The sequence below is a fragment of the Dromaius novaehollandiae genome, chromosome 18, assembly GCF_036370855.1.
Source record: "Dromaius novaehollandiae isolate bDroNov1 chromosome 18, bDroNov1.hap1, whole genome shotgun sequence".
Lineage (NCBI taxonomy): Eukaryota > Metazoa > Chordata > Aves > Casuariiformes > Dromaiidae > Dromaius > Dromaius novaehollandiae.
Window position 1 is genome coordinate 11,818,366 of NC_088115.1, and position 27,097 is coordinate 11,845,462.

Below are 27,097 nucleotides of genomic sequence, written 5' to 3' on the forward strand. Positions count from 1 at the left end.
TGTCTTGGCAGTGGTTTGGGCTGGGAGCCCTGTTCCCGTGCGGTGGAGCAGGTCCACCTGCGCTGCACCAAGGGCTCCCTGGAATGGGTGTACCCAGCGTCAGCCCTGCGCATCATCCTGGAGCCCAGCCTGTCCGTTGCCCGGCACACTGCTGTCTGCGTCAAGCCAGCCAGCGACTTCCAGGGTGCAAGCATCTACGTGGAGCGTGCTGGGCAGCTGCACCTGCTGGTAAGAGAGGCAGAAGAGGCCCGACCCAGCCACGTGTCTTGCTTCAGTGCCTGAACGCCGCAGCGAGTGGCCCTCTTCCTGCAGGCCAGCCCGCAGCGGGACATCGCTGCCGGACAGCTAGCTTCCAGTGCGAGCTGCTGAGCAGCCAGTGCTGTTGGCCCTGACCTTGAAAAGGCGGCGCTGGTGGGAGGTAAGAGCAGGGCCTGCCCTGGGCTCCAGTGTGCGGGTGGGTCCATCCATCCGGTGTCTGTTGACCTTGCCAGTGAGTGCCTGTGGCAGGAGCTGTTTCAGGCACCCGGCCAAGGGCTCTGTCATTGCGAGGGAGGTTGTTTCCCCTGCTCCGTGACTGTGTTCTGTGGGTATGGTGTAATGACCTGCATGTGCTCAGATTTCCACTGGGAGGGGCATCCTGTGGGCACAGGAGAAGACACTGCAATGTAAAGAAACTCTGTCCCTCCTTTAGCAACTGGTTTAGTCCTGGACGTATGTACAGTAATCATAGTGACCCCAATCCTTGGGTGTAACGTCACTAACAACACCTAAGTGGTTTAGGAGCTTAAGTGCCATGTTTGGAAGACATTTAAATTCATTAGGAACCCAGTGCCCCAAGATGGTCACTGGAAATGAGAATGATCTTTTGAAAACTGGATTAGACACCTAAATTGCTTGAAACTTCATTTACTTTTTTTTCCTGTTCTTACACCAGCATAATCCTACACCTAGTAATGCTTACCCCATACACATACATTAATGTATCCAGGGAGCACGGAGGTTGGAGAGGGCTCTTCTCAATTCCAGTCCTGAAGGATCAGGACCACCCCACCTCCTCAGGACCCCACCAGATCAAATGCGTGGAAAACAAATTATATTTATGGGGGTCAGAGCCTAATCGATTCAGTGAACCTACAACTTAGTGTTAGATTCATGAGGGCTTCAGCTGTGGTGTGGGGCACGGGGCGTTTTAAATCTGGTGTGCTGGGTGACTTACGCTGCTACCCCACACCCGCAGCCTGGAATAAAATTCAGCCCCATCCATGCAGAATTACTAATGTTTCAGTGAGCAATAGCAGAGCCATAGCTCCCAGCATACACATAGGTGCTTGTCTTTATTCCTGTCCTTTGGGATCTGGAAGCAATCTAGGGGGGTTTTATTCTCTTTTTGTCAAAACAGAACAAAACTTGAAAAGGTTTGAAGATGACAGAGTAAATATGTGCCAGGTGCCAGTGTTTTCTGCTGTATCTTTTTCATGCTCGATCAGTTATTAAAGGGATTATATGCTATCAGGCCCTGCAGTCACTCAGTGACTCTTACGAATACTCTGTGTTTATTTCTTTGCTTCAGTTTATTTGCATAACAAGAATTTTGTTTTGCATCTGATCATAATGCTGTTTCAACCTGTAGGTCTGCCGTATTTCCTCTCACCAGTCCCTTAGGAATTTCATTATAAGTAACTGACTCTCTTTTTTTCTAGCTGTGTGCCGTCCTTGTGACAACACGGAACTTCTCATGGCCATTTGCGGCAGTGATTTTGGTAAGCTGACAAAAAATCATTCTGCCTTTATTTATGCATTGATTGTTTGGATTTATTTGTTTCTTTTCTAAAAATAATGGTATGTCCATGCTGTCTGATTCAAGAAAGAAACTAGCTGTGTTAAAAGGAATTTGAATAGGAAAGAAAGTGAACTCTAAAAGGAAAAGCTTTCAAGGTCCCTCATTTTCTGTGGGCAGAAAGGTTATGACCATGAGCCTTGTGACAGAAGGGTTGGGGGGTTCCAGTTGCACAGGTAACTTCTCATTTTCTCATTTCTCATTTGCTCTTGGCTCAAATGGTGGCAGATTTCTCTCTGAGCATTCTTTGGATATGGGATTTAAATGTACTTAGTTAACAGAAAAATCATGAAAACTCTGTTCTCTTTGATTGCTGTAAAAAAATGGGGGCGGTGAGAATGAGGGAAATGGTTTCATGACAGCCAGTGTTGTGGGGTGAGATGCTTCTTTCTTTGTACAGCTTTGTACACAAAGAATGCCTTTATTTGGAAAGGCTATGTCTTATTGTGTTTTCATTTCCAAAAACCAGCTAGGGTTGTTCTGAGGGAAGGAGGCACAGGCATAGGATGTGATTTTTAAATGAGGCTTCAAACGGAGGTACTTCAAATTCTGCATGTTGTTCATCAACCCCTAGAGTGTCTTTTCCTGGATGGATGACATTTTCTTTTGAGAAAAAATCCCAAGCCTTTACATGGAAAATGCTTAATGAGCTCTTATTTTTCCAATCAAATCACATCCTAATTCTTCTCGGATCAACTTCTGTTGCTGCTGTTAAAGGAAAAATTTCACAGTCCCATGGAGAGAGGAGGGAGGTAGTCTGTGACAATCATTGTCTTGGAACATAGAGTGAAAAAACTGAATCCCTGAGCTGACCTCTTTTGCTTGGCTGTTTGTATCCCTTACTCCTGCTTTGCATTATCAGCCAGGTTTTCTGTTTTGTCCTCGGAGGTAGCTGATTTCAGTAGTCATAAAGCATGCCTCCAAGCACATGGCACTGTTTGTGTAGGACTTTGGACCCTCTGCATACAGGACGCCATGGAAGCTCAGAAGAGTGTCCTCATGTAGGTGGAAGGCCTGCAAACCACACAACAAACCTGTTTCTCCAAGTATTTCATGCAGTGAGTTCCTAGGACCTGCACTACTCACCTGCTGCTCCATAACCAGCTCCTGTCGTCTTCACGTCTAGTGGTGAAAGGATCTGTCCAAAATGTTTCCCACAGTTTTGAGAACCACATGTCACAAGCTGATGTCAGTGTCCAGAAAGTCTACAGACAGAAAAACAGAATTTTCCAGCGGGGTGAAGCAAGTGGCGAATGGCAAGGCCGTATACGAACCCTGATGCAATGCAAGGCGAAGAAGGGAGCTGGAGATTTCGTTTTCACCAGAAATGAACATTTTGGCAAAGCTTGGTTGGGCTGTGCCCCTTGGTTTAAAGACTTCAGTTTTATCTGGTTGCAATCATGAGACTAGAAGTAGGATTTACAGGATCAGGCTTCTAAAATGTAGCACTCCTTCACAGGCAAATGCGGAAGCTGTTTCTAAGTTGGGGGTTGTGTGGGGGGTGGGTTGGTTTGTTTGTTTGTTTTTAATGGACTGTAGGTGCTCTAAGTAGTACAGATTGTTTTTTCACATTGAAAACAAGAAGTTTAAAACACAAACACAGATGAAATACTGCTAGCTTGGCTCCTTCAAGTTCAGTTGAACAATTCAGGATCAAGAATTGCTCATGATGGCATTTTCACCTAAATTATCTGCCTCTTTTCAATTAGCTTTTATTATTTTAATTATAGTTTCTCCCACCTTCCCTTAGTGCTTTGGGTGGACTCACATAATTGCCTATATTTTATGTAAATTGAATTGTTACACTGTCAAATGATACACAAATGTGTCTACCACCCAAAGTCCAATAAATGGTTTGAATAAACCATTAAACATTACGATGTAATGGCATCTGATAGCAGCCTGGCAAACGCAGGGTTGACAGGTGTGAGCCTGTGATGAGGCCTGGAAAAAAAGCTGAATAAGGAGGACTCTGGCAGACCACAATTAATTGACTTTTGAAATAACTCCTTTTTTTTCCACAGTTCTACTTGACTGAGCAAGATTCACAAATTGCTGTCTTGAACTTCTTACTGGGACAAAATAGCTGCCAATGAAAGTCTAAATGACATGGACTTTGAATAGGCATTATACAGTGACCACACCATGACATGTTTTTAAGTGACATATTGATTATTTGAGAAGTAGCAGCCACTCAATTGAGAGGGTATCAGGAAGGGGAAAGAGATAGGAGGGAATCGGAGAAGTGGCACAGAAACGCAGCCTGCTAGACACTAGCCAAATACCATTCTGTTTTAGGAAGGGAAACAAGCATTGGGAAAAATGTTGACAAAAATTTTCATGTGTGTTCCCAGAGAATGTGATTTGGAGTCCAATTCTGTTCTTCCTTTGGCTGTGAAAAATTGATCATAAAGCTAAATGAAGAAATTAATAAATAAGGAAATAGACCTTGTGATAGAGTATACATAAAATGTTCTGTACACTGCAATAGCTCCATACAGGAGTGATGAGCACATTGACATCTCTGAGTTTTCAGTATATGCCCAAGACCCAGGCTCTACTCTTGCTCAAGTTTACACAGGCTCAAAATACATATTTGTCGTCTTTTGGAAACCTAGACCAAATTCTGGCTGATCTAATCAACCTCTTGATACCATGGGCCTCATAGGGACAAGCAGATAGAGAAGGAAAAATGAGGATTTTTTTGTTCTATTTTGTGTATCTAACTTCATCACTTCTTCCACCTACCTCTGCTGATCATGCAGGGAAACCATGGTCAACAAACACTTGTCTGACACCTTGGAAACTCTTCAGAGTGTTTTTCCCTGAAGCAGTCATCAGCTACACTTGCTCAGGGAGAACCTGCTAGGGGCAAAGTCAAGCCAGTAAATTGTTTTGTGGATGCCTTTGTTTTGGCTGGCTATTAAAAGTGTATTGACCAACCAGAGCAGCTCTCTGGTGGGCTCCTTTCCCCTGGATGGACACCTGGGGAGGCAGGTCTCTAATCGCAAGCCCTTTAATTTGATTTCAGTGAGTATTGATTAGAACTCAGCATCCACTGCTGCTTCCAGAATAACTCAAGCTGGTGAATGCTGGAGACCATCTTAGTCCTTTTTAAACAATCCCATTGCACCTACTTGGAGAACTTGAACTATTAATTACTAACTGATGGCCACTTTTTGCTTACCCCAAAAGGTCTCCAGTTGCATTTATTGGATAGAATGGTCCTCTTGCCCTTGGCTAGGATGCAGCCTTGCTGATAAGGGGTGCCCTAACTCAGATGGAGGAGGCTGTTCAAGAGGGGGATTTTATACTCTAAAATCATGCAGCTGTGGTTCTTTTCTCTCTCTCCCTCAGTCCTCTTATGACTCAGCTATACAGTAGGAAGCCAGTTATTTGTGCATTAGAGAATCTTTATTTTTGTATTCCTTACTTGTTACTTCAGCTTTTAGCACTGAACAAAACAGAGTTAGGGTTTACTGTGTATTTTTATTGAATTCAAAATATCACAAGTCATTCAGTTGACAAGTGGGGAAAAAAAAACAATCAGTCAACTTATAACTTCTAGGCACAACTGTAAAACAGATAACAAAATCTGTCTATTGCCCTGACAAGGATACATGCTATTTCATATATATGTTTCACCTAGGTATTACCACCCTGAAGTACTACACGGCTTAGTACAATCAAGAGCTCTATAATTCCAGGAGTGTTTATTTTTCTAGTTGCAATATTTTACTATTATATTGATTAATAGAATAGCAGAGGATTATAATATATTAAGTGTATTTTTAGTGGGTGTTTCTCCAATTACTCTCACTTGTACATTAATATACAAATCTTCTCACATCCTCATGGCGTTAACACCACCAGAATTAGTTCTCTTTCTAGACTGAATAACTTGCGTTCTTTACAGTATTACAAAGAAGTGTAATTGAGAAGCATGCTCATATCTACATTTTATCTAAAACCAGTACAGCTTTGGCATTACTACTGAAAGAGTAAATACACTTTAGTTGCAGTGAAGAGGCTTTTGAACCATTATTTATCATGCTGTAACTAATATTTTATTCTAATATATCAGCCCCAATTTTTTAATGTATCCAAGATATCTGAAGCTAATCATTGAAATACCAGTTTTCAGAAGTGCAGCAAGTTGAATATGCGTTTCTCACTTCATTTCAAATCAACAGACCCTCAGTCTACCATTTGTAATCATCTGTAGCACAAAAAAAAAAACAAAACCAAAGAGAATCACCAATATAGCGGCAGGCTTGTTTCACTGCCTGTGATAATTCGGAACATGTCTTGCAGGTCATATAGCAATGTTACATTTAAAGAATCCAACGTTGTCCAACTGTCTTTCCTTCGTTAGAGCATCACTTCAGACTGAGGCTTAGCAGTCAGTATTGACAGCCCTTTGAAAGACAAAGAGCAATCGATAGAAGAGGGAGACTTCCTCTGCTGCACAGACCACCAGAGCACTTCTCTCCCCATGGAAAAGGGGGCTGAGTGCTCCTTCAGCACACTGCTGAGTGAATCTGCAGCCCTATGGCACACCTAAGCAGCTAAAGAGATGGAGCATTTCTTCTCAGAGAAAACTGCTCCCAAGGAACATTTTAAAGTCCTGGTGGTTAAATGCTCTTGTCCCCCACAGCGGAACAACTGGAATGCCTCTTCATAGAAAAAGAGAGCAACCAAAATAGCTGATCACAAGTCAAGACTTAAGAGTTCGAGCCCATCTCTTACTAAGTGAAAAATCAAAAAAGCACCGTAGAGCCAAGTATCCTCAGCACCCAAAACCTGTATGGGACTTCCAAAGACAAAAGCCCACTTGAAAATGCCTTGCAAGAAGGCAGACTGTTTTACCAAATTAGAGTGTACAGAGAGAAGGAGAGACCCCAGAACAACCACCACTAACACAAGGCAAGAACATGTCCAGTGCCTCTCCCAGGGCAGGCGTTCCTGAAACCCAACAAGTGAGAAGTGGGGCTTTGAGGTGGGATTAATATCTCAGAGCTCCTGGACAACGAAGCAGAGATACTGAAACTCAGCCATGGAAAGGAATCCCTCCATACTGCATGTTCAATGAGCTATACCTCTTCAGGATCTCCACACTGCCACAACTTCACTCTCATCAGCACCTGAACCTCCCAAGTGTAGCCATGATGGCTTTGTCCTGTTACAGATCTGGCTTCTGGCCCTGGCATCCCCCCTCTCTCTCTACTCAAAAGACAGAACAAAAGCAGAGTGAAGTTTTGCATTCACTGTTGGCTCCTAAGACGACAGTCCCACACATTCCTTCCTTACCTTTCAAGGTGTTTTGCTTAATTTGATAGTTTTAGTAATGACTGCACTTTGGAAAGCTGGATCCCTTTAGATGGCACAGCTGTTCCAAAGACAACATTGCACTATTTTTAGGTCCAACTGCAATGACAAATCCCATTCTGGCCAAAAGAACTGAAGCATCTCATCTGACTTGTGCTATCTTTGACAATGTGCTGAAGAGTTTACAAACCAAGTGAAAATAAAGACACTAAGCCTGAATTCCCATAAGTCCTGACTTTCTCTAAAGCACATCAGCTAATGTGAAATGTTATCACAAAGATTCTTTTGAGCATTCTAACAACTCTCTTCCAAACTGCCTTGCATTTTATTTCACAAAGTATGCTAAGTTCTGTAATGGGGAGCTTTACTAATCGAAGTCCAGTAAGTTTCTCTTGTCAGCTTCCCCATTCTTCATGGGCTAGTCCAAGAAATAAGAACTAGCATGGTAAGTCCAGAGGCATGAACAAGATACAGGCCCAATAAGTATGAGATCCAAATACCTCGATTGCCTACTGATTGTTTTAAAGCTTTAATTAATAAATACAGAAGTATAGAATCCTCTGTACATGGTGAAAACATGCCATAACCCAAAGCAAAGAACGCCAGAAATAAAAATCCATTCCAGCGGGGATGGAAGTGTGTTCTCCTGTGTGCTACTTCCCTGTATGTTTTGGAAGACTCACTTGTCCAGCTGCAGGCTTCATGCACAGAGCAAACTACATTCTCCATTTACTGAGCACGCTGTTTTCAGACTCTTGAAACCACAGTCTCAGTAGCAAGGCCAGAATGTAGGAAATCCAGTCTCTATATACGGAGCAACAAAACATATGTCTGCAGAGAATATCCTGCTTCATAAAGAGGAAAAGCTTTATGACAGGAGACCCTGCTTTAAGTGAACAAAACATTTATGCTCCTATGCAAGCCCCAGATATACTCCCTGAACTCCTCAATACAAAGAAATACTAAAGAGCCTTCACTGTGAAGATGTGAAGCATATTCTGGCTCAAAACAGGACAGAATGCTTCATCCCAAGGAGTATACCATCACAGGGCACACACTACTACTCTGCAACATATCTTCCTGAGGACGCTTTTCTTTTGTGTGTTCCCAGACTCTGAGTAGATGTAATTTATTTGCTGGTGATATGGTTTCATATCCATTGACTCTCTGCATTTCTGTTCCGATGAGATTTGTCATATTGGCTTTTATAGGTTAGTGTTGCAAGATGTGAATTTACTGATTTCAATAGTTCATTCTGTACCATCTCAGGTAGTTACACATTGAGAACGTGTATTTCAAATCCTGGCTACGCACAACAGTCTGAGGATAGAGAAAAAGATAAGGCAACACAGACCAACCTCAAAGCCTGGAACCTGAATTTGTCAAGGGATTCCTCCTATTTCTTTCTCAAAGGGGTTATTGCTTGCTGTGCAACACATCTGGAACAGAAAATGGCTTCTGGAAGTCTTCTATGGGGAACTGCAGAAGACACAGTAGCTACTGAAGCTATTTAATGTCATCATAACTTTGCTTTCAGAAGGACAATCAAGGTCTCTGCAAACCCTTTTACCTCAGGTTTTACTGTCATCAACAGTTTACTAAATCACAATCTAAAAGCTTTAGCAGTTCAGACTAAAAAAATCAAGATACCCAAACTGCATAAAAGAGCTGATAGTTTTTCTCTCTCAGAGGATCTTTGAGGCTGCTTGAATTAACTGTGGTAGGAATAACACCATTCTGTACAGTATTCTGTACAGTGTCATTTCTCTTTGAATTATTTCAAATTTCTTCTTTTAAAATTGCTATTAAAAAAGCTACCTTGCATGCATTAAAGATATTTGGGATTTGAAAGAAAGTTCCCCTCCCACTTGCAATTAAATTAAAAGCTTACTAAAGATTTGGGGGGGGGGGCGGAAATCAACACAACCAAATAGCCCTTTTCTTCTAACTTTACCATGTTGCAAAAATTCCTGTTTTCTTCATTCGGCGTGCAGCTGTGAAACTAGAAGTTAAGGCTGAAAGTCCCTTTTTCCTTTCTCCTCCCAGAACTGAAATGGAGCAGTTTTACATGTGTGCCCAGCAAGCTAATAGTTCTCCTTGAATTCAAAGCACCCATTACTACAGCACGTACAGCTACAGAGATGAGCTGCTACAAGAGTGATTATTTGCAGGCAAATACCCAGGCAGACTAAATTAAGATAAGAGACTTTACGGTTTCAGTGGACAGATAGAGAGAACAGTGCCACTGGAAAATACCCAGAAGGCAGGATACAGTGCTTCAGTAAACTGGGTTTTGTACTTATAGATCAAGTTATGCTTTTCCCCAACAGCCAAGAAAATCACAAACCCTCCATCGCAGTGCAGCAGCACGCCAATCCTGGTAGCCTTTGTATTGGGTAAGCACTTTTCAACATCGTTATGCCAGGCTGAAATTTTGGAATTAAACCACTCAACACACCAAGAATTGCTGTTTCTCCCCAGGCGGCTTTCTGGCCCCTGCCGCTCCATGCTGCCATAGCAGATGCCAATGCCGCAGAAGCTGTTCTGCTGCAGTTCCACCTCCCAGTAGTGGATGCCTCTCTTGAAGCACTGGAACCCCAGCACTTGGGAGCAGTAGGTGAAGCGCTGAGGGTGGTCGCTGTAATTCAGAGGGATTTCTGAGACAGACATCTTGGTATATCTGTCGGACAGAGCCACTTTGTTATGAGCTGTGTTGTAATCCAGTGTGATTTTAGCAGCATCTGCAAGGACACACATCAGTTGAAGGAACTGAAGAGCAAGGTACTTTCAATTATACAGGTCTGCATAGGCACTTGTTTCCTGTGCTGTGTTACAGAGCAGGCAGACAACAAGGGCAAGTTTACTTCTTTCTTGCATCCCCACAGGATTCCTTACACCACCCAAATAAATGTTGGCAGCAGAAGGGGATTGCTGATCTGGCACTGAAAGGTACACAGTGCTGTCATGGGCTTGTGTAAGAGCCTACATTTAATTTCAAAGAAAAATCCAATGAGTTTCACTATATTTCTAGGCTCCTCCAATGCAGTCAGGGAACTGTTGGGAACTTTGCTGGGAAACCCAAAGACATTGCTGAGAAAGCCTCATTTACTTTGTTACAAATGCATGAATACTAAAGGTGAATTGGATCCATATGGCAAAAGAACCACTGCTTAACAAGTTAAACAACTAACTGATTACCTACTAAGTTATCTAAACCCCCACAAAAGTATCTTTGTCAGATAACTACAGAGGTCACACAACACTAGTGCAACAAGGGCAGAAAGTCCATCTTCAAGGAGTGTTAGGTTTCTTACACTGCAAAAGCTCCTCTCTGGATTTCTTCAGAAAGCTGTCAATAACATGTTTTGCTGCAACGGCAGATGCAGCATCCGGTGTTCCTGTGTTTGGTGCTGTGTTGACAGAAGACAAGAGAGAGAGTTTGGCCAGACAGGAAGAAACTGCATGTTTGGCACAGAATCATAGAAACATGGTTGGACTGGACAGCCAGAGGTTATCTATTCTAGCTCCCTGCTCCAAGCACAGCTAACTTCAACATTAGCTTAGGTTGCTCACAGTCATGTCCAGTTTTGATAATACTCTGTTGTCTTGGGACAACCTCTTTCAGTGCTGGATCACTCTTGTGGTGACTAGTAAGAACTTTCTCAGAGGCAACAGCTGAAATTTGCTTAATACACCCACACTGGTGACCATCTACTTTGCATTTTAAGAGCAGTCAATGAAAATTAGACTAAATATTTTAAAAGTTTGAACTTACCAAGTTTAACAGGTTTCTTTTTGTCCTCTGAAAATATAAAGTCAATTGTTAGTTCCACAAAGACAGAAAGGCTATTGACATAGATTTTATGCAAGCTGCAACACCATCAACATCTCTTCTGATGCTGCAGCAGTAGAAAGCTGAGGGCCCAGCATGCTGAAGCTAAGTACAAATTCCTCCATACTAAAAAGTTACACATGTAGCACAGCCTACTATTTGCTTCCTATTTCATAGGTTCACAAGCCTGAAAGGAGACTTGAGAATTCATCTAATCTCTACTTTAGGATGCAGTGTGCTAGGGCTAGTGGTAATAAGCCTATTCCCATGAGGCATGTAGACTATCCCTTTTCTCTTTACAACAGAAGTTTTAGTGCAGCTGTAGTGTCGCTGCAAGTCCAGTAAACTCCAGCAATCCACAGTAGCTCCTTGTGAGTGCTCCCCACCCAGGACTCCTTTTGAGTAGAGAGGACTGTGTCAAGAGCTCAGTGGATCATGCTAATGTCTGTCAGCCAAGCAAAGACTTGAGCTATACTGTTCATGTCTACTTTATGTCCAGGATAGCTCTGTTCACAAGTTCAGGGACAGGAGCTTCTTAATATTTGTCCTTATTTCAAAAAGAAATTATGGAAGAGCTTCCAAATTCAGGCTGGAGCACCACATTAATACCAGCAACTGGCCAAAACAGCACTGAAAGACCCCAGCATAATGTGCCACAAAGACTGTCTCTGTCACCCCAGCCTTAGAGTCTAAGCAAGATTTGGCCAGCAAGATATTTGAGTAAGGCTGCCACTCACTGCTACTAATCACCACTTACTGGTGTCTGCCTCCTCCTGCAAGGTGGCTGGAGTCTGGTGATGGATTTTCTCTTTGTAGGTAGCCTCTTGCGAGGGAAAGAAAAAAAAAAAACAGAGTATGAACAGCTCATAAGCAGGATTTGTTACAGGCAAATCCATTAAACAAGCAAACATACATGTTCACTACAAGTAAAACAGAAATACTGCATGGCATGGCAAGGCAGAAGGGCAGTGGATTACTATGAGAACCAAAGCGTAGGAAGGCTTTGCCTCACTTACAGCCTGCACTGACACCCCTACAAGCACACTCACACACGGAGGCTGATGCACAGTCACGTCTGTGCAGTTTGTTTCTTTACAGCTCAGAAGACATCCGTCACTCAGAAGCACAAAACATCCTCTCCTTACCGTACCAAAGTACTCATCACAGATTATCACTGCATCATCAATAGTGCAAACAGCTCTTGGATAACCGCTTCCATTTTTGCTTAGTAGCAAAACCATAGTTAGGAGAGGGTGATGTTCCTTAGTACTTACGTGGGCCAGGAGGCTTTTTTCCAGAAATGTCTCTGTTTAGGGAAGCTGCTAGAGGAGGCTTAGTTTTCCCAAATGGTTTTGCTGCAATGATATTTTACATTATGATTTTTATTGCCAGGAACAGTAATGCAAGAGCAAGGACAGTCTTGCTTTTCAGGTGTATGATTAGGACTTTAGTGATAGTTGGCAGAGGTGGAAATTGCATAGGAGTTACCCATGCCCCAATCCAGAAGATACTCTTGCTTAACCCAGTAAGAAGGACTTCTACAACACTTGTACTGTCAGCACATTTAAGACTGTATAACCATAGTCATATCCCTTCAAAGAGTTTTATGTCTCCCCTCAAATCCATATCCCAATCCTGGTACGTAACAGAAAGGTAAATTACTGTCAGGAAGAAATGCTGACTTGCGCCAGAGGAAGGGCACAGTATCAAGACATTCATAAGCTTTTCCAAGTGTAGATAACAATAAGGAAACACTGGCACATTTTGTTCTCCTATTTTAGCCCAGACCATGGCATTTTTGTCTGGAAATGGAGAACTGCAGAAGTTAGAAGACACAATTTAAATTAACCAGCAGTATTTGCTGCAGTAGCTTTTTATGACGTTTGGGGGGCAGCACAAGACCCTTCATTTGAGCTCAAAGCCAAGGCACAAACTTCCAATTCTGCTAATGATACAATACCTTCTACTTTTTTCTCCCTAGATTGAGTCACCGAAAGTTTCACAGTTTCTTTAATGTTAATGGCAGACTGATAAGCGGAATGTAGCAAGTTTTGGTCCATTTCAATTGGGGGGGCGAAGGCATCTTTTGTTGATGTTTGTTGCAATGCAGCTGCTCTCTGAAATGAGAAATGGAAGATCTCATGCAGACCACCTTGTGCAGCAGAAGTAGACAAATACGATCAAGTTACTTTAGAGTGTGTGTGGGGAGGGAGGTTGTGCATTTATCCCAGATTTAGAGGAGCAAAGGCTACTTTTAGACACAACTCATGACAACATTTCCACAGCAACCCACATACATTACTTTTCAATGATATCTGGAGCACTGAGAAAGATCTGCTATGCTACATCACAGCAGTGACTTCACCATGGAGATGAGTTGTCTAACTCACTAGCCCTTCTCCTTGTGGCAGAAGTAGTGTTTGAATTGCAGGGGGGAGATTACCAGCCAACAGTTTGTTTCATTGACATTTGTGTACTTATCTGTACACAAATTTTAAAGAAAGTTCTTTTAAAGAAAGTTCTTGCACACAACTGCATTACCATTTGACTAAAAGTGTGTGGAGAGCAGGACTACCACAGCATTCTAGAAACATGAAGATTTTGATTAACATCTAAGGAACACGTTACCTTTAAAAACAGAATGTCATCATGTTCAGTTAGTGCCATCTCGATCTGGTCTCTGATAGACTGAATTTCATTCTTCTTTTTTCCCAGAACACCAAAAATATAATCACACCTATTGCAAATTTTTTTTTCTTCATCGACAATTACTTTTAAGATCCGATTTTCTTCTTCTTCAATTAAAGCTTTAATTTCTGAAAACTCAGTTTTGATCAAATCTCGTTTTCTGGAAGCTGTCTCCTGAAGCAGACAAGAACGAACAGATGCTAGTTTCAGAAGAACAACTTGTGGGTAAAGAAGTGCTACAAGAGAAAACCAAGTCTATGAGGAACATGTAGACTTCAATTACCTGAAGTGGGCGATAGAAGAGCTATGTATTTCTGTGTAGTTTGGAAGGAAAACTCATCTACTCCTAAGCAAAGACAGTTCTCCATCTCCAAATTCCTATTTTGAGGGTTCCTGGACAGAAGCCAGGAAAGTCGTGCCAGCTAGTGCTTACAAATCATCTGCAAATCAGAACTAGGTTCCACCAGTCTGGAGCTTTGACACCGCACACCCGCTCACATGACTGTAGTGATTTCTGCCTCAGGGACGTGCTCTGAGACAGCCCTGCTTAACAAAGTTCTTCCTGGTCCTCCGAGAGACGTCCCAGAGGAGCACAGAAGTGCTATCCTGGCAGCTTTTCAGTTTCGTGCTCTCCACAACTCAATTCAGAAAGGATGGTGCAAGTGAGGTCTACCCTGTCCAGTGGTCACCACATACAAAAACCCTAATCATCAAGCAAGAGCAAGGATTTCTGCTCAAGTAGGAGACCATCTGTGTAAATTTAGGGGAAAGAGTCATCCCAAATCTCTTCACTGGTGGAGCCATTCCAGTTCACTAACCCTCTAGCTTGAACTGCACAGACGCACCCTTTCCAGTGCAACGCAAATCGGTGGGTTCAAGCCCTGCTATGGCATGGGAGTGTGAGTGCAAAGCTCTTGTGTAGCTGGTTGGGTTTGCTCCCATCTGCCACAGAGCTGCCTGACCCTGCCGAAAGGGCTGCTTTCTGTTCCTTCCCAACGCAGCGTCCTCCTGACAACGCGATCCAAATGCTACAGCCGCTGTCACAAGCGTACAAGTATACACACCCACCACATAGCGTTTCAAACAGAAACAGTTGCCCACTTACAGCAGCTTGGCTTTGGTTTGTCCTCACAGCGGTCATTGCCCGAGCAGCACTTTCGCTCTGATTGTGCAGCTCCATCAGTCTCTTCTTCAGCGCCGACTGCAAGAGAAGAAGTGAGAAAACATTTCAGTGCAGGATCTGCTGTGCACGTTCTTGGTCAGGTCGTGCTTTTGGGAGTGAAAGTCAAATTTATAGAAGGCTTTAAATAGCCCCTGTAAGCATTAAGTACCACAGATTTAACATGTGCTGTTCCTGTACCTCAGGCCACAGCACGAGTCTGTGTGCGTGTGCAGTTTGGGAAGCAAGTGCTTCCCACAGCTCCACCCTCTCCGGACAGCAGCACCTGTGGGGTTGACTCATTCCCTTCATAAAGGCTAAATACTTTTATCAGCACAGCAGTTGTCAGTGCCAAGAATGAACTTTACCTTAGGCTGGACTTTGGGCCACAGGTTAATGCTACCGTTTCCCCCTCTCATTTATGGAGTTTTATTGCTCGGATGCAAATCACCTATTCCTTTAGCTCAGGATGCTGCTAAGCAAAACCAGGGAGGACTTCTTAGGTTAACACGCCTAGGCGGTGCACATCAGCTGAGGGCATGGGAGGTTGCCCACCTAAACTCAGCGCCTCTAGCTTAGATTTTTCAGGTGTGCTTTACTCGTCTATCCTCCAATTTTCAGCAATGCTGGAAAATAGCTGGGCCGGGTTTCCTCCCCTTCTGCTCCATGGAGAATGTTGCTGCGGCCACCACTGCCAGCTCCTGGTTTTATGCAGCATGTAACAGAGCTCCCCTTGGCCACTTTTATAATTCTTCACTTTGTAAGAAGAGACGTGGAACAGCGTGCGTCTACAGCCGCTCTGTAAGCCTGCGGTAAGGCCACACGGCAAAGCCCTTGCAGTGGGTAGAGCAGCGGGCTCAGAGCTGCACGTTACGCCGTACGCAGCACACGGGTCAGGCACGTAACGCCTGCTGCCGACCGCAGCGGCCCTCGGCGCTCCGCGGAGCGGGGACGGGGCGCCTGCCGCTCGGCACAGCTCACCGGGGAGCCTGGCTGCCGGCTCTGCAGCAGCCTCTTCCCACGCCCAAGTCCCTGGGGGCCGCCAGCCCCGTCTTGGAGAGAGGAGAAGAGTGCGAGAAACGACTCTTAAGACACCCTCAAAGCATGCGCTGGGAGGCAGGTAACGGTTTGGCAGGGCCAGAGGCAAGATTTCTAACGCAGGTCTTGGTCCAGGCTACCCAGCACTCCCTGCAGCCCGGGACCCCAGGGCACGGAGACCTGCGGGGCTCGGGGGGAGCCACGGCAAGCCCCGCAGGGACCGCTCCGTATTTCAGCGCGTGCCAGCGTCGCGGATCCGGGCGCGCTTGGGCGAGGCCCCGCGCCCGCCCCGCTCGCTCACCTCGGCCGCCTCTTTGGCCTGCCGCAGGGGGCTGGCGTGGCACAGCTTGTGGCCCAGGAGGCAGGTGGAGCAGATGCAGGCGGCGTGCTCCCTGCAGAAGAACTCCAGGAGCTTGTTGTGCTCCCTGCACTTCCTCTGCTGCAGGTCCGGCAGCGGCAGGCACAGCTGGTGGTCGCGGAAGGCCGGGCTGTCCTGGTGCGGCCGCAGGTGCTCCAGGCAGAAGGAGGCCATGCAGGTGAGGCAGGTCTTGGCGGCGGGCGCCTGCAGGCAGCTGTCGCAGGGCACGGGGCCCGCCGCCGCCCCGCAGCCCCCCGCCGCCGCCTCGCCCTTGCCCTTGCCCTCGGCCTCGGCCAAGCCGCCCTGGAGCTGCTCCACCACCCGGCACAGCACCGTGTTCTTGCGCAGCGCCGGGCGGCCGGCGAAGCTGGCCCGGCACTGCGGGCAGCTGAAGTCCCGCGCCAGCCCGGCCCAGGTGAGCTCGAGGCAGGAGGCGCAGAAGTTGTGCCCGCAGGGCACCGTCACGGGGCTGCTGAAGAGGCAGAGGCAGATGGAGCAGGTCAGCTCGTCCTCCAGCGCCGCCAGCGCCGGCTCGGCCGCGGCCCCGGCCCCGGCCAGCGCCGCCATCCCGCCGCCTCGCTGCAGCCCCGGGAGAAGCGAAACTCGCACCGGCACTTTCCGGGAAATCACGTGGGGCCGCCCCGGCCCTGCCCCGGCCCCGGGGCCGCCCAGTCCCGCCTCTGCACCGGCCCGGCCTCCGGCTCCGCCAGGCTGCCGCCGCGGAGGGGCCCCGGCCCGGCCCGGCCCGGCGCGGGGGGCGGCGGGGTGCTGCGCACAGCCCTGCGGGGCCGGCCGCCTTCGCCCCCGCTCGAGCCGCGCTCTCCAGAAAGTGCCCGGGACCGACCCGTCTGTGCGAGCGAGGAACGGCACTGCCGTGCTAACCGCCACTCCTCGAGGCTGGCGATAAAACAGGGGCCAGGTGGTAGTGAACGGACTCGGCTGAGGCTGCGCGAGGGACGCGGGCAGGAGCCCGACGTCCACGTTCGCTAACCCGGTGAACCTTCACGGAGAAGCGGCCGAGGCTGCTGGCCCATGACCCCGCCGTCACCTTCCCTGCAGTGACTTGGGGAGCGGTGACTGGTGCGGGGTGGAGATGGAAACGCCCCAGTTATTTCCAGCCTGCCAGGAAGATACGAAACCGAGAGAAGCTGTTGTGGTGTCACCCGTCGGACTGAAGCCGTTGTGTCTTGGAAGGATCTTGGGTCTCAGGTTGCCTAGTCTGATTTCTAAACCAGACCAACCTGGGTCGCTGTAGCTGCAGACTCCCTCCTGGGCTTCCAGTGCCGCTGGGGCACCGTGTGCCACGTCGCCGACCGCCCGGCTCCCCGGCATCCGCTGCGTTGCGCCGGCTCGCCGCCACCGCCTTCGCTGTTCACCGCTGCCCGCAGCTGGGCGCTTGAGGCCAAGCTAAAAGCACAAGCCGTGACGACCGCTGTGCCTGGGCTTGAGCTGCTGACAGCCTAGGCTGCGCTTCTTTGAGCTGTGGTTAATCCGATGATTCAAAATCAAACCAACTGTTGTTGACGCGGTATTTGTAAAGCACCTAAGTTACCGTGCTGTGCATGTACAAACTGTCTCAGCAGGAGATACTTCCTCAAATTTTCCACATATTTTCCTCACACTAACTGCTGAATAACAGCTATTTATAAGAGAGACGTTGAATGCTGAATAACAGTGTGTGCAGGTGTTCTTGGTTTTTTCACTAACTTCTTCCACTCCAAATTCTTACAATGGCCCCTTGTTGCACCCTCTTCTGTCCTGTCCCTGCGACTCTCTTGCTCCCCTCAGTCCCTCCTCGCCGCTCTCGGTGGCGGCGTGGATGAAGCAGAGCAGCTCTGAGGCTGCGCTGAGCTACTCTTGGGGAGCAGAGTGGCAAGTGGTCTAACATCCCCTGGTGATTTAAACAGAGCCGGATGGTCAGCAGTTGAAGAAGCCATCTGGCCTCGATGCCTTTCCGGTGGCCGGAGGACACCTGGTATGGAGAACTGCTGATGTTCCTTGTAATGCGGTTAAAAATGTGTCATCAGCAGGGGGAATTGCAGGTTTCGGTGTTGTCGCTGTTCCTCGGGGACTTTTATGGATGGACAGGAGTCCTGTCAAGCACCAGAAAGCAGCAATGGCCTTTTGTCTGTTACGATTAGTGCTTTAAGGAAAATTCCTGGCCAGTTATTTTGGGAGCCTAAATTAGATCTGAATGGTCACTGTAAACCTGGCATCATTTGTGTTGGCTTTTACCTGCATAACTAAGCTGTTCCTCAGTCTGGTAACACTCTGCCAAGATAAACCACGGGCAGGTAGCAGCTCACGGCTCTGGCGCGCTGCTTCGTGATTTAGAGGCAGAAAGGGAACAGAGGGCGTTCGGGGCTGCGTTGGCTTTGGCGGAGGGGAGCACAAGTTCAGGGACCGAGTGCGTAATTTGCACAGGGGTGGAAGGGCTGCTAGGAAACATGGCAGGGCTCCCCTGTTATTTCCAGCATTGTCGACAATGAGTAGTAGTTGACAATGATTGTAAAAGAAACATTGTTACAGAGATGTACCAGAGATGGGAGGAAAGAGCAGCCGTTCATCTTCACATTTCTTATTTTTCTGTAGGTGGCAGATGCACTTGTTCCTGGGCTTATCTGGATTAGGCCACTGTCAACTTTCAAATGCTCCGCACCTTCACTTTTGTTTTCGGCAGCATTCATCTGATACCTACTAACGCATGTAAAGCAGGAAGGTAAATAGGTACTTTTAGTCTTCTGTTTCTGGAGCAGAACATACTTATGGGATGTTTAGAGCTCGAATGAGCAACTTAAGTTCATCTTTGTCAAAGAGAACTTGAAATTCTATTTTGAATAAGCCCTACCGCTCCTCTTGTCTAAAAACAATGACGTTTAGCATTAAAAATTACTGAAGAATTTTACCATTTAACTATCACAGTTATTGCTCCCTTTACTTCCTTGCTATCACCTGAGACTTACTTTATGTGACTCATCATAGTTAAATCTAACCTTTTGCCCAGATATTGTGTATTGAAACTGCATTCAAACTTTGAGCATGACATTAACAAGCACAGCAGAACAAACTTCTTTGTACACTTGACTGAGCAAACATGAGGCATATTCTGATGCCCTCTGCCACTTCTTTGGATTTAACATTCAAAATGGTTTAGGCAATTGCGATTTCACCCATCAAAATTATAAACATTCCCCATTTCCTGTGGAGCTGACGCTCACTTGGTGTATTTTTGAAAGGTCTGTAGTCCAGCAGCAAACTCTAGGTCTGCTCTTGCAGGCGTTGGCTGCCAGCCTCTGGCTGCAGGTGCTCATCGTGTCTGCAGTGTCCTGCCCAGTGTGTCACTTTAACTCGCTAGCTCAAACATACAGGCACCTTTTGATTCATGAAATTAGTATGATCCCTATCACACAAGTGTAAAGAAAGGCATGACATAAGGAAACTGCGAGTGTAGAACTGTTCTACTAATCCAAAATTTTTAAGACAATTTTTTAAACAAACCTGTAATACCAAATTGCATACAAGAGGGTGGCCAAGCATCTCACCTGACTGATAGCTGGGACTGTGCCAGTAAAGAGGCCTGCAAAGGAGCCCCGAACTCCGGGGACAGAAAGAAGCAAGCATAGGAGGTTTCTGCAGAGCATCACTGGCTCCCTCTGGGATACACGTGCACGTCCAGTCCTGTTCTGCGTTCCTCACTCCTTAAACACCCTCAGCCCTGCCCCAGCTCCCCAGGTAGGAGGATCCTGTGGTGTGGCTCTTTCAGAGGAGGACAGCAGTGTGAGAGGAAGGTCGGTCAGCCTTCTCTGTCACAGACTGCCTTTACTTGATTTAAATTGTGTGTTGAAAAAATACAGTTTCACACTAGCTTGGTAACAGCGAACAAATAAAACTCAAGGTTTTATCTTCAAAACATCCTCTCTCTGGGATAATTTGTTTTCAACCATGATTTGATCCTTGCAGCCAGAGGGACTTTAGATCTTAAGTCTGTAGCCAAAATGCACTGTAGACAATGGAGCAAGAGATAAGTCCTCCTCTAAAATGCTACAAAATATTTGCATTTAATGTCTGCAATTTTATAAGAATTAGAAATTAACAATTTATTGTAAAAAAAAATATTGATCTATTAATCCTGTCTCAGCATGATTGTGAAGAAATGGCTGGAATTTGCTTTTTGTCTAGTTTGCAAGAACATCGATACATGAATTCAACTGTCAATTGCTTTAAGATCAATTTTTAACATAAAATAATGGCAACTAAAGAGAAATGCAGCATGGAAATTAATTTTTTACTCACATAGAAGTGTTTTTCATGAACAAGACATTTTAACAGGAATAATGCAAAGGTGTGTAATATTTTACTATAACCATGCATTAGCCAGATAATATATTTTAGCTTAACCATAATGTACAATTCTTCAGGAGTTTGTATCCAGATATTTTTTCATCTTTTCTTCTTTAGAGTCAATTATCTGGGACAAGGATTATCTTAAATAGTAAGATTACATATTGGCAAAGTACAGTATCTTACAGATAAGTGTTCTAGGTACTACCTCAATGCCAATAGTTAGCAAAGACGTCAGTGAAATGCACTGCCACCAGCTGGTGACCCATTCAGGTACTCAAGGAAAGAAGAGAGCCGGGACAGACACTTCGGCATTGAAAGGGCAAAAGGGTTTCCTGAAAAGTTTCAGAGCCTACACAGATTAATACACTGGGACATAATTTTGCCTGGGACTCATGTTATGTTCCACTGGTTCTAGATAAAGTTCTCACTTACCAATACTATTTATCAGCTCTCAAAATTACAGAAGCTTAATATCAATAAATCTTTTCTTGACATGTTCAAATGAACTCTGTATATAACTGCAAAATCACAGCATTTGTATTGTGCTCTGTAGCTGTGGAGAAGGAGAAATGCCTATCAATAATACTTCGATTTAATTTTTAATGCTGTTTTTAATTATCCTCACAGCAAGTCACCTTTGTATTGCAGTTATACTGCTCTAGTCTGGCTAGACAAAGTGGAGCTACTGACAGTATCAGAAAGTCTTACTTTATCTCTTTGAGCAAACCGTTCCAATTTTGCAACTCAGAGCCATAGGATGTAAAAATTGTTATTAAGCTTCTATAAAAAAATACTTCCTATATTAAACAAAGCATTCCTATATTAAATAAAAACATATCCTAAGAAAAAAAGAAGTATTTATTTTTCTTTTGGCATAATTTCATTTAAAAATCATTTATTAAAAATATCCACCAGTGGATCTGCTGTCTTCGTAACTAGAAGGTAGTACTTCACAAAACAGTCCGTAGAGTTATTTACATTTGTTCATATCTTAGATTTTTCCATTTTCAAGGCTCGATCCATTAATCGGAGGCTCAACAATCAATCTTGGCTCTATCAATGCATCCCAACTTTCAGTTATCTGAAAAAAATACAGAAAATACTTAGCATGTATAAGCTACATAGGTAGATGGGAATTTCTTCTGCATTATGCTTTGTCTGGACTTGAACAACAATGCTACTAAACAAAGATCTTCCTGTGATTTGGGGATCTTCCTAATGCCTCTCAACTCTCCTATTGTATTGTTTTTTTACCTGCGTCTTTCCTTACCCAGTATATCAAATGAGTAAGCCTGTACAAACTGATACTCTAGACATAGTATTAATTAGCCAAAACAAAAAGTTACACAGTTTGATGACTGTTTTTTGAATAACATGGAGGAAGTGATATCTTGTAATCATATGCGCTCTCACTAGAAAGGAGCAATTATTTTTGTTTTTATGTGTTTTCATCAGATGCACTATAAAAGAAATCTCACTGAAATGAACAGCATCATAAACCAGGGAATATATCACCTATGTGAAACACTGCAACAGACTTCAAAACGAGACACCCACGTACCTTTGTATCCTGAGAAACAGCGTACTCTATCAGCTCAGCTCCATCTGCAGACTGGTAAACGAGATCAAATTTCCCTGGTTCTTTAGCCACTTAAAAGTAAAAAAAAAAAAAAAAAAGAAAAAAAAAATCAGTTAACCATAAACAAAAGGATACACATTTTCACAATATTTAGAAAGCTAATCAAGCACAGTCTTTTACTGATTACTCCAAATAGCTGCAATAATTCATGTCCCAGTGGTTCAGAGCATCACCTGAGCTATGTTACTTTGTGTGTTATGCTTTATCGTACCACACAACATAGCATCAACTCCTTACATTAGTAATTTATTTGGGCTGGGACTGCTCTTTACTACCTTTTGAGTTCAAAACTTATACCACATCAATAATGTTTATAATGCTAAAGAAAAATCTTGAGACAGAACTGAATTTTACAAACCAAAATTAAGGTAATTATCTAATATCACTGCAGTGCATGGAAGAAAAGCTTATCAGCAATCTGCTACATAAGTTTGAGAAAAATGCTCATGGGATGATGATGTATTAATGCTCGTTTAAATGGCAACTGTAGTATACACATGCATAATTTCAGGTCTTTGAAGTGTGCTTTGTCACTGTAAGGACATGTCCAGTGAAGACAGTGGCTTCACTGACTTCACAAAAACAGCATTAGGACCTAATATTTTCTCTGTAATTCTGTACAGTTATTTTAATCTTTCAGGATATGAAAAAACAGTTCTACCTGGAGATGAATTACTGTTACTCATACTGACTGAACAAATTGAATTTTGCAAATACATATGAACAGCTTCAAGAAAACTAGCAAGTGTCAAACATTCTATACTTAAACAGACTTGGCGGGGTGGGGGAGGCAGTGAAAAGGAGCTTGAGGAAATTGGAAATACTCCTGAAACAGGAAATTTGCCTCTGAACCATCATTTTCCAGGGGACGTACGTGACAAGAGGCATTCAGCATCCTAAGGTCGGTATACTTGCCTGCAGGTGATGAAAGGATCTCAAGCTCTATCTGTTTCTTATCAGCGTTCCAACTGATTATTTTCCCTTCCTTCATAAAACAACAAGAAAAGAATCAGATATGGTACACTTCAGCATGGGGTAACTATTACAACCACTACAATACTTAAGCACAATTAGAGGAAGTATGTGTTTGTTACGTATTTTTATCTCTGTGCAAAAAATCTGCAAAACATTAAAGCTCAACAATCTGTACTTAGTAGCACCAGTAAACCCGAAGATTTTCATTCCCTCAGTCCTTGTAGTTAAAATCATTACTTAGCCAGAAACCAAGTTATTTGAAGTAGCCACAAAATTTACTTGCACCAGTTTCAAGAATTTGCCTTGACTCTAGGATGGCTACATTTTTCTACCTAAAGGTCTGCATTTTTGTCCTCTCTTTAAAATATTAACAATCAGTAGTAGTACTTGCATTTTTTTAAAAAATTACCACAGCTTTCAAATTTTTTTTATTAGTTTGGTTTTTAGAGTTTTAATTTTTACTGCAGCACCAGTCTGCAGAGTCACCTGAAGGAGATGAAAAATACTGTACAACCTCAAAACAACGAAAGCTTTATCTTGTCTATGATAGTCCTGCAAGTAAGTTAAGAGAAAAAGTAATGAACAACAATACCTTATAGTCTGAAACTTCAGGACTGTAATTATCAGTTAGTTCCAAGCGCTGTTGAAAGAAACATAAATAAGAAGTGACAATTTCTCCAGATCTTTGATGATGCCACCTATACCCAGACACGGCTTCCTCAGCGAGAGAGAATTGCAAGAACTGAGCCTCCCACTCCTGGATCCTGATGCCTGTCACAGTCCCAGCCAGTCTGCCAGGACTCACTGCTCCAGAGGATTTCCATTCAGGTCAGGCTGTACAAGGAGACTGGGAGAAGGATCCCAGTCTCCTTAGCTGCAGTTACTTCATTTTTCTTTGCTTTTTTATTTTGCAGTGAAGTATAATTACTTGTATGGGGGAGAAATAACAACATAGGGGATTTTTTTTCTTTTTATAGCATCTAGTTTTAATGCTGACTTTCTTTACATGTAACAAAGAAAGGGGTAACGTGCTTCTTTAGGGCATTCTTGTTTAAATGTAAATCTTGGAAATACATTTCACGAAGGAGCAACCAGGAAAGTTCAGTTATCTGTGGAGTGACTTGTGTACTAGGGAGGAGAGTCACTGCACAAACGTATGTGGAAATTCCCACTGAAACAAAAGTGAAGACAACATTTCTCTGCTTATGTTATACAAATTTAGTAAGTTCAAAGAAAGTGCATTTCACTTAAGCGTGTGTGCTCAAAACCTTTGTAAAAATCAAAGTAAAGTTGAAGCTAGACATCTCAGGGCAAAATATTTTTAAAGCTAACAACAGAAACTGTAACAGTTTCTAATATATGGGAAACTACTAGATTAGAAAGACAGTAAGAGAGGAGAGAACAATTTCAAACATGTCTACAAACATTAGACACAACAAGAAGTCCTAGCTTCTGAACAACTTGCTTACATTTAGACCAAAATATTGAAAAAAGAAGAAATAATTAGGACAAGGAGGACTTTATGGATTCCTAATTCTTGTATTTCTACACAACAAGGCAAGCTGAAACTCTTCAGTGTAAGCTTTTGGCCGTGAGGACTATGCTGTCTGTATCATGTCCTGCAAAATTTACAGTGGCCCAAATGAAAGATTTTCAGCCCACTAACATTCTAGATTTCACAAGTTCTTTACCTTAAAGGCAATTCTTTCTCCCACTTGTGGTGGGGCAGCTAGAAGAGGTAATACGCTGTAGTTTCTCTTGGGGACCTCCACAGGATTCTGTGAAAGAAATAGTAAACCCACTGATTTAATTATTGTATTAATAAAAACAGAAGACAATGTTTGTGCTGTATGAATTATAAGAAATTCTGAGAAGGATAAGGTACAGATGTAAGTGCTTTGTATTAAAAAATACAATTTAATCATTTAAACATTACCTGATAAACACTTCCTCAGGCTGCTAAACAGAAATACCCTAAATGTGAGATTTATTACACTGAGAAACTACCAGCCTTTACCCTGTTGATCTATTTCTGCTTCTTTAATGATGCTCACCTTATATATCATTTTTGTATAGTTCAAACTGCAAGAGAAAGGTGACTAATGAGTGCACAACAAGTCACTCACCTGCACAAGAACAGAAGTGTTTGTTACTGCTTCATTTAACTGCCTCTGTTTCTGGCCTTCACTGTCGTAGTTATAGAAGAAGCCCTGGTTTTCTCCTCTCCCACGGCCGCGGCCCCTCGTCATCCCACGAAACCCGCGGCCCCTCGATCCTCTCCAGAAGTTTTCATCTCCCATTCCTCGCCCCCTTCCGAGAACTGGGCTGGGCAGCGCTCCTTGAACGCTGGCTGCCGACTGTTTATCACCATTTCTTACTACAGAATTACTCGGTCCAGCATTTGCTTTGGGTTTTTTAATAACAAGTGTTTCTGAATCTGAACTATCAGACTCTGAAGAGGAGATCTTTGCATTGGGAGCCTTTGGGGTACTGGTTTTTACAGCGGCTGCATTATTAGGCAGTGGCTTTTTCTTTGTGGTACTGTTTTGTGCTGTTACCACTTTGTTGTCCTCTGCGCTTGAGTCAGAATCGGAGCTAGAGGACTGGGACTTTTTAGATTTTTTACTAACTGCAGTCTTAGTGGAGTTTTCAGCTTTAGACTTTACAGTCACTTTACTAGAAACAGCAGTTTTCACATCAGAATTTGCAGCAACTTGGGATGCGCTTCTGGGAAGTGTTGCCACCACAGGTTTATGGGAAGATTTACTCTGCTTTATATTTACTTCACTGCTGTCACTGTCGGATGATGTGCTGGAGGAATCGGATTCTGAAGCTCCCACCGTCTTGTTCCTGGATTGTGTTGTGATTTTTTTGGTGTTACTTTTACCAGAATTTAGGGGAAAGCTGTCATTCACCAGTTCTAAAGCCGTCTTTGCTCCAGCAGCCTTTGTGTGCTTTCCATCCTTCCTTTTTGTTGCCAACTCCTTCTCCCTCCCTGTTTTTTTAAGCTTTTTAAGTTGATCAGTAGAGCTCTCCTCCTTACCTTCTGTGACTCTTTCTTTTTCAGTAATTTCTTCCTTCCTTTTTCTTTTCTTGTACTTTTTTTGAGAGTCCCAACTATTCGCAGAGGTTTCTTCCCTACAGGAGGAATACTCAGGATTATGTTTATTCCTTTTCTTTTCCCTTTTGTGTCTGTCTTCTTCACTTCTAGAGAATCCTTCCTCTTCCAGCTTTTGTCTGTGCCTTTTTTGGACTTGCCTTGACGTACCAAAGAAGCCGCTGTCTATCTCTTCGGAATCATCTGCCACTACCTCTTCCAGTTTTACTCTGTCAAAAAGCCAAACACAGCTAGCGGTCAGCGTCATGAACGCACCAGTACCCTTTTCCGTAGGTTACCAACCCAGAGGGCTGGGGGTGCGTCCGGGGGCGGGGGCCGCGGCGGTCGCCACCGGGCAGCGTGAAGGGGGCTCGGGGGGGGCTGCTGCCCTCCGCCGGAGCCCCGGGCGGACCCTGCCCCTCCTCCCCCCCCCCTTTTCCCCGCATTCCGGGGATTTTCGGCCCCCCCGGCCCGGCCGTACCGCAGGGAGTCGTTGTCCCGCACGAGGCGGGCGCTCTCGGTGGGGGGCAGCAGCGCCCCCTCCAGGAAGAGGCTGAGGCGGGCGCGGCGGCTGAAGCCGAAGCGGTGGCGGATGAGGCTGAGCAGGTCGGTGACGAGGCGCACCTGGCCGGGCTCCAGCAGCAGCCAGCACAGCGCGCAGCCCGGGCTGCCCGGCGGCGGGTAGTCGAACAGCAGCCGCAGCCGCACCGGGGCCGGGCCCGCGTCGCCGCCGGCCGTCGCCGCCGCCGCCATCTTGGGGGAGGAGGAAGGGAAGGGGGAGGAGGGAAGACGGCGGCGCGCG

General features: G+C 44.7%; 2 protein-coding genes, 1 long non-coding RNA gene and 1 pseudogene across 5 annotated transcripts; 2 read left to right on the forward strand and 2 right to left on the reverse strand.

The window, feature by feature from the left end:
- LOC112982562 (meteorin-like protein) lies at positions 1-6,081 on the forward strand (annotated as a pseudogene).
- On the reverse strand, positions 5,307-16,875 carry LOC112982578 (E3 ubiquitin/ISG15 ligase TRIM25-like). The gene is made up of 9 exons (XM_026099073.2): positions 16,184-16,875; positions 14,791-14,886; positions 13,626-13,859; positions 12,958-13,114; positions 12,272-12,352; positions 11,755-11,820; positions 10,941-10,967; positions 10,480-10,575; positions 5,307-9,906 (listed from the first exon to the last, which is right to left on the reverse strand). The coding sequence occupies exons 1-9, from the start codon at positions 16,805-16,807 to the stop codon at positions 9,374-9,376; spliced, it is 1,914 nt and encodes a 637-aa protein (XP_025954858.2). The 5' UTR covers positions 16,808-16,875; the 3' UTR covers positions 5,307-9,373.
- On the forward strand, positions 15,398-22,272 carry LOC135330265 (uncharacterized). 3 transcript variants are annotated; one of them, XR_010392165.1, is made up of 3 exons: positions 15,398-15,656; positions 18,833-18,959; positions 22,040-22,272. It is a non-coding gene; the product is annotated as an uncharacterized LOC135330265 (long non-coding RNA). The 3 variants fall into 3 exon arrangements; XR_010392164.1 differs by lacking the exon at positions 15,398-15,656 and adding an exon at positions 16,917-18,215; XR_010392163.1 differs by lacking the exon at positions 15,398-15,656 and having other exon boundaries at positions 16,917-18,959.
- Positions 20,505-27,093, reverse strand: COIL (coilin). The gene is made up of 7 exons (XM_026098914.2): positions 26,777-27,093; positions 25,325-26,525; positions 24,890-24,976; positions 23,791-23,838; positions 23,139-23,208; positions 22,146-22,234; positions 20,505-21,665 (listed from the first exon to the last, which is right to left on the reverse strand). Exons 1-7 carry the CDS (start codon positions 27,046-27,048, stop codon positions 21,576-21,578), a joined length of 1,857 nt encoding a protein of 618 aa, XP_025954699.2. The 5' UTR covers positions 27,049-27,093; the 3' UTR covers positions 20,505-21,575.
- Positions 27,094-27,097: the final 4 nt, after the last annotated feature.

Bases quoted from the DNA above. Each gene is read 5' to 3' on its own strand.
- LOC112982578 (XM_026099073.2), bottom strand. From the start codon at position 16,807: ATGGCGGCGCTGGCCGGGGCCGGGGCCGCGGCCGAGCCGGCGCTGGCG. The intron at 13,860-14,790 runs GTAAGTGGGCAA...TGTCTGCTTCAG, and splicing joins CAAACCAAAGCCAAGCTGCT to GAGACAGCTTCCAGAAAACG. The intron at 11,821-12,271 runs GTAAGTACTAAG...TTCCCTCGCAAG, and splicing joins AAAAAAGCCTCCTGGCCCAC to AGGCTACCTACAAAGAGAAA.
- COIL (XM_026098914.2), bottom strand. From the start codon at position 27,048: ATGGCGGCGGCGGCGACGGCCGGCGGCGACGCGGGCCCGGCCCCGGTG. The intron at 23,209-23,790 runs GTATTGTTGTTC...TGTTTTATGAAG, and splicing joins CTGAAGTTTCAGACTATAAG to GAAGGGAAAATAATCAGTTG. The intron at 22,235-23,138 runs GCAAGTATACCG...TTTACTTTTAAG, and splicing joins GATCCTTTCATCACCTGCAG to TGGCTAAAGAACCAGGGAAA.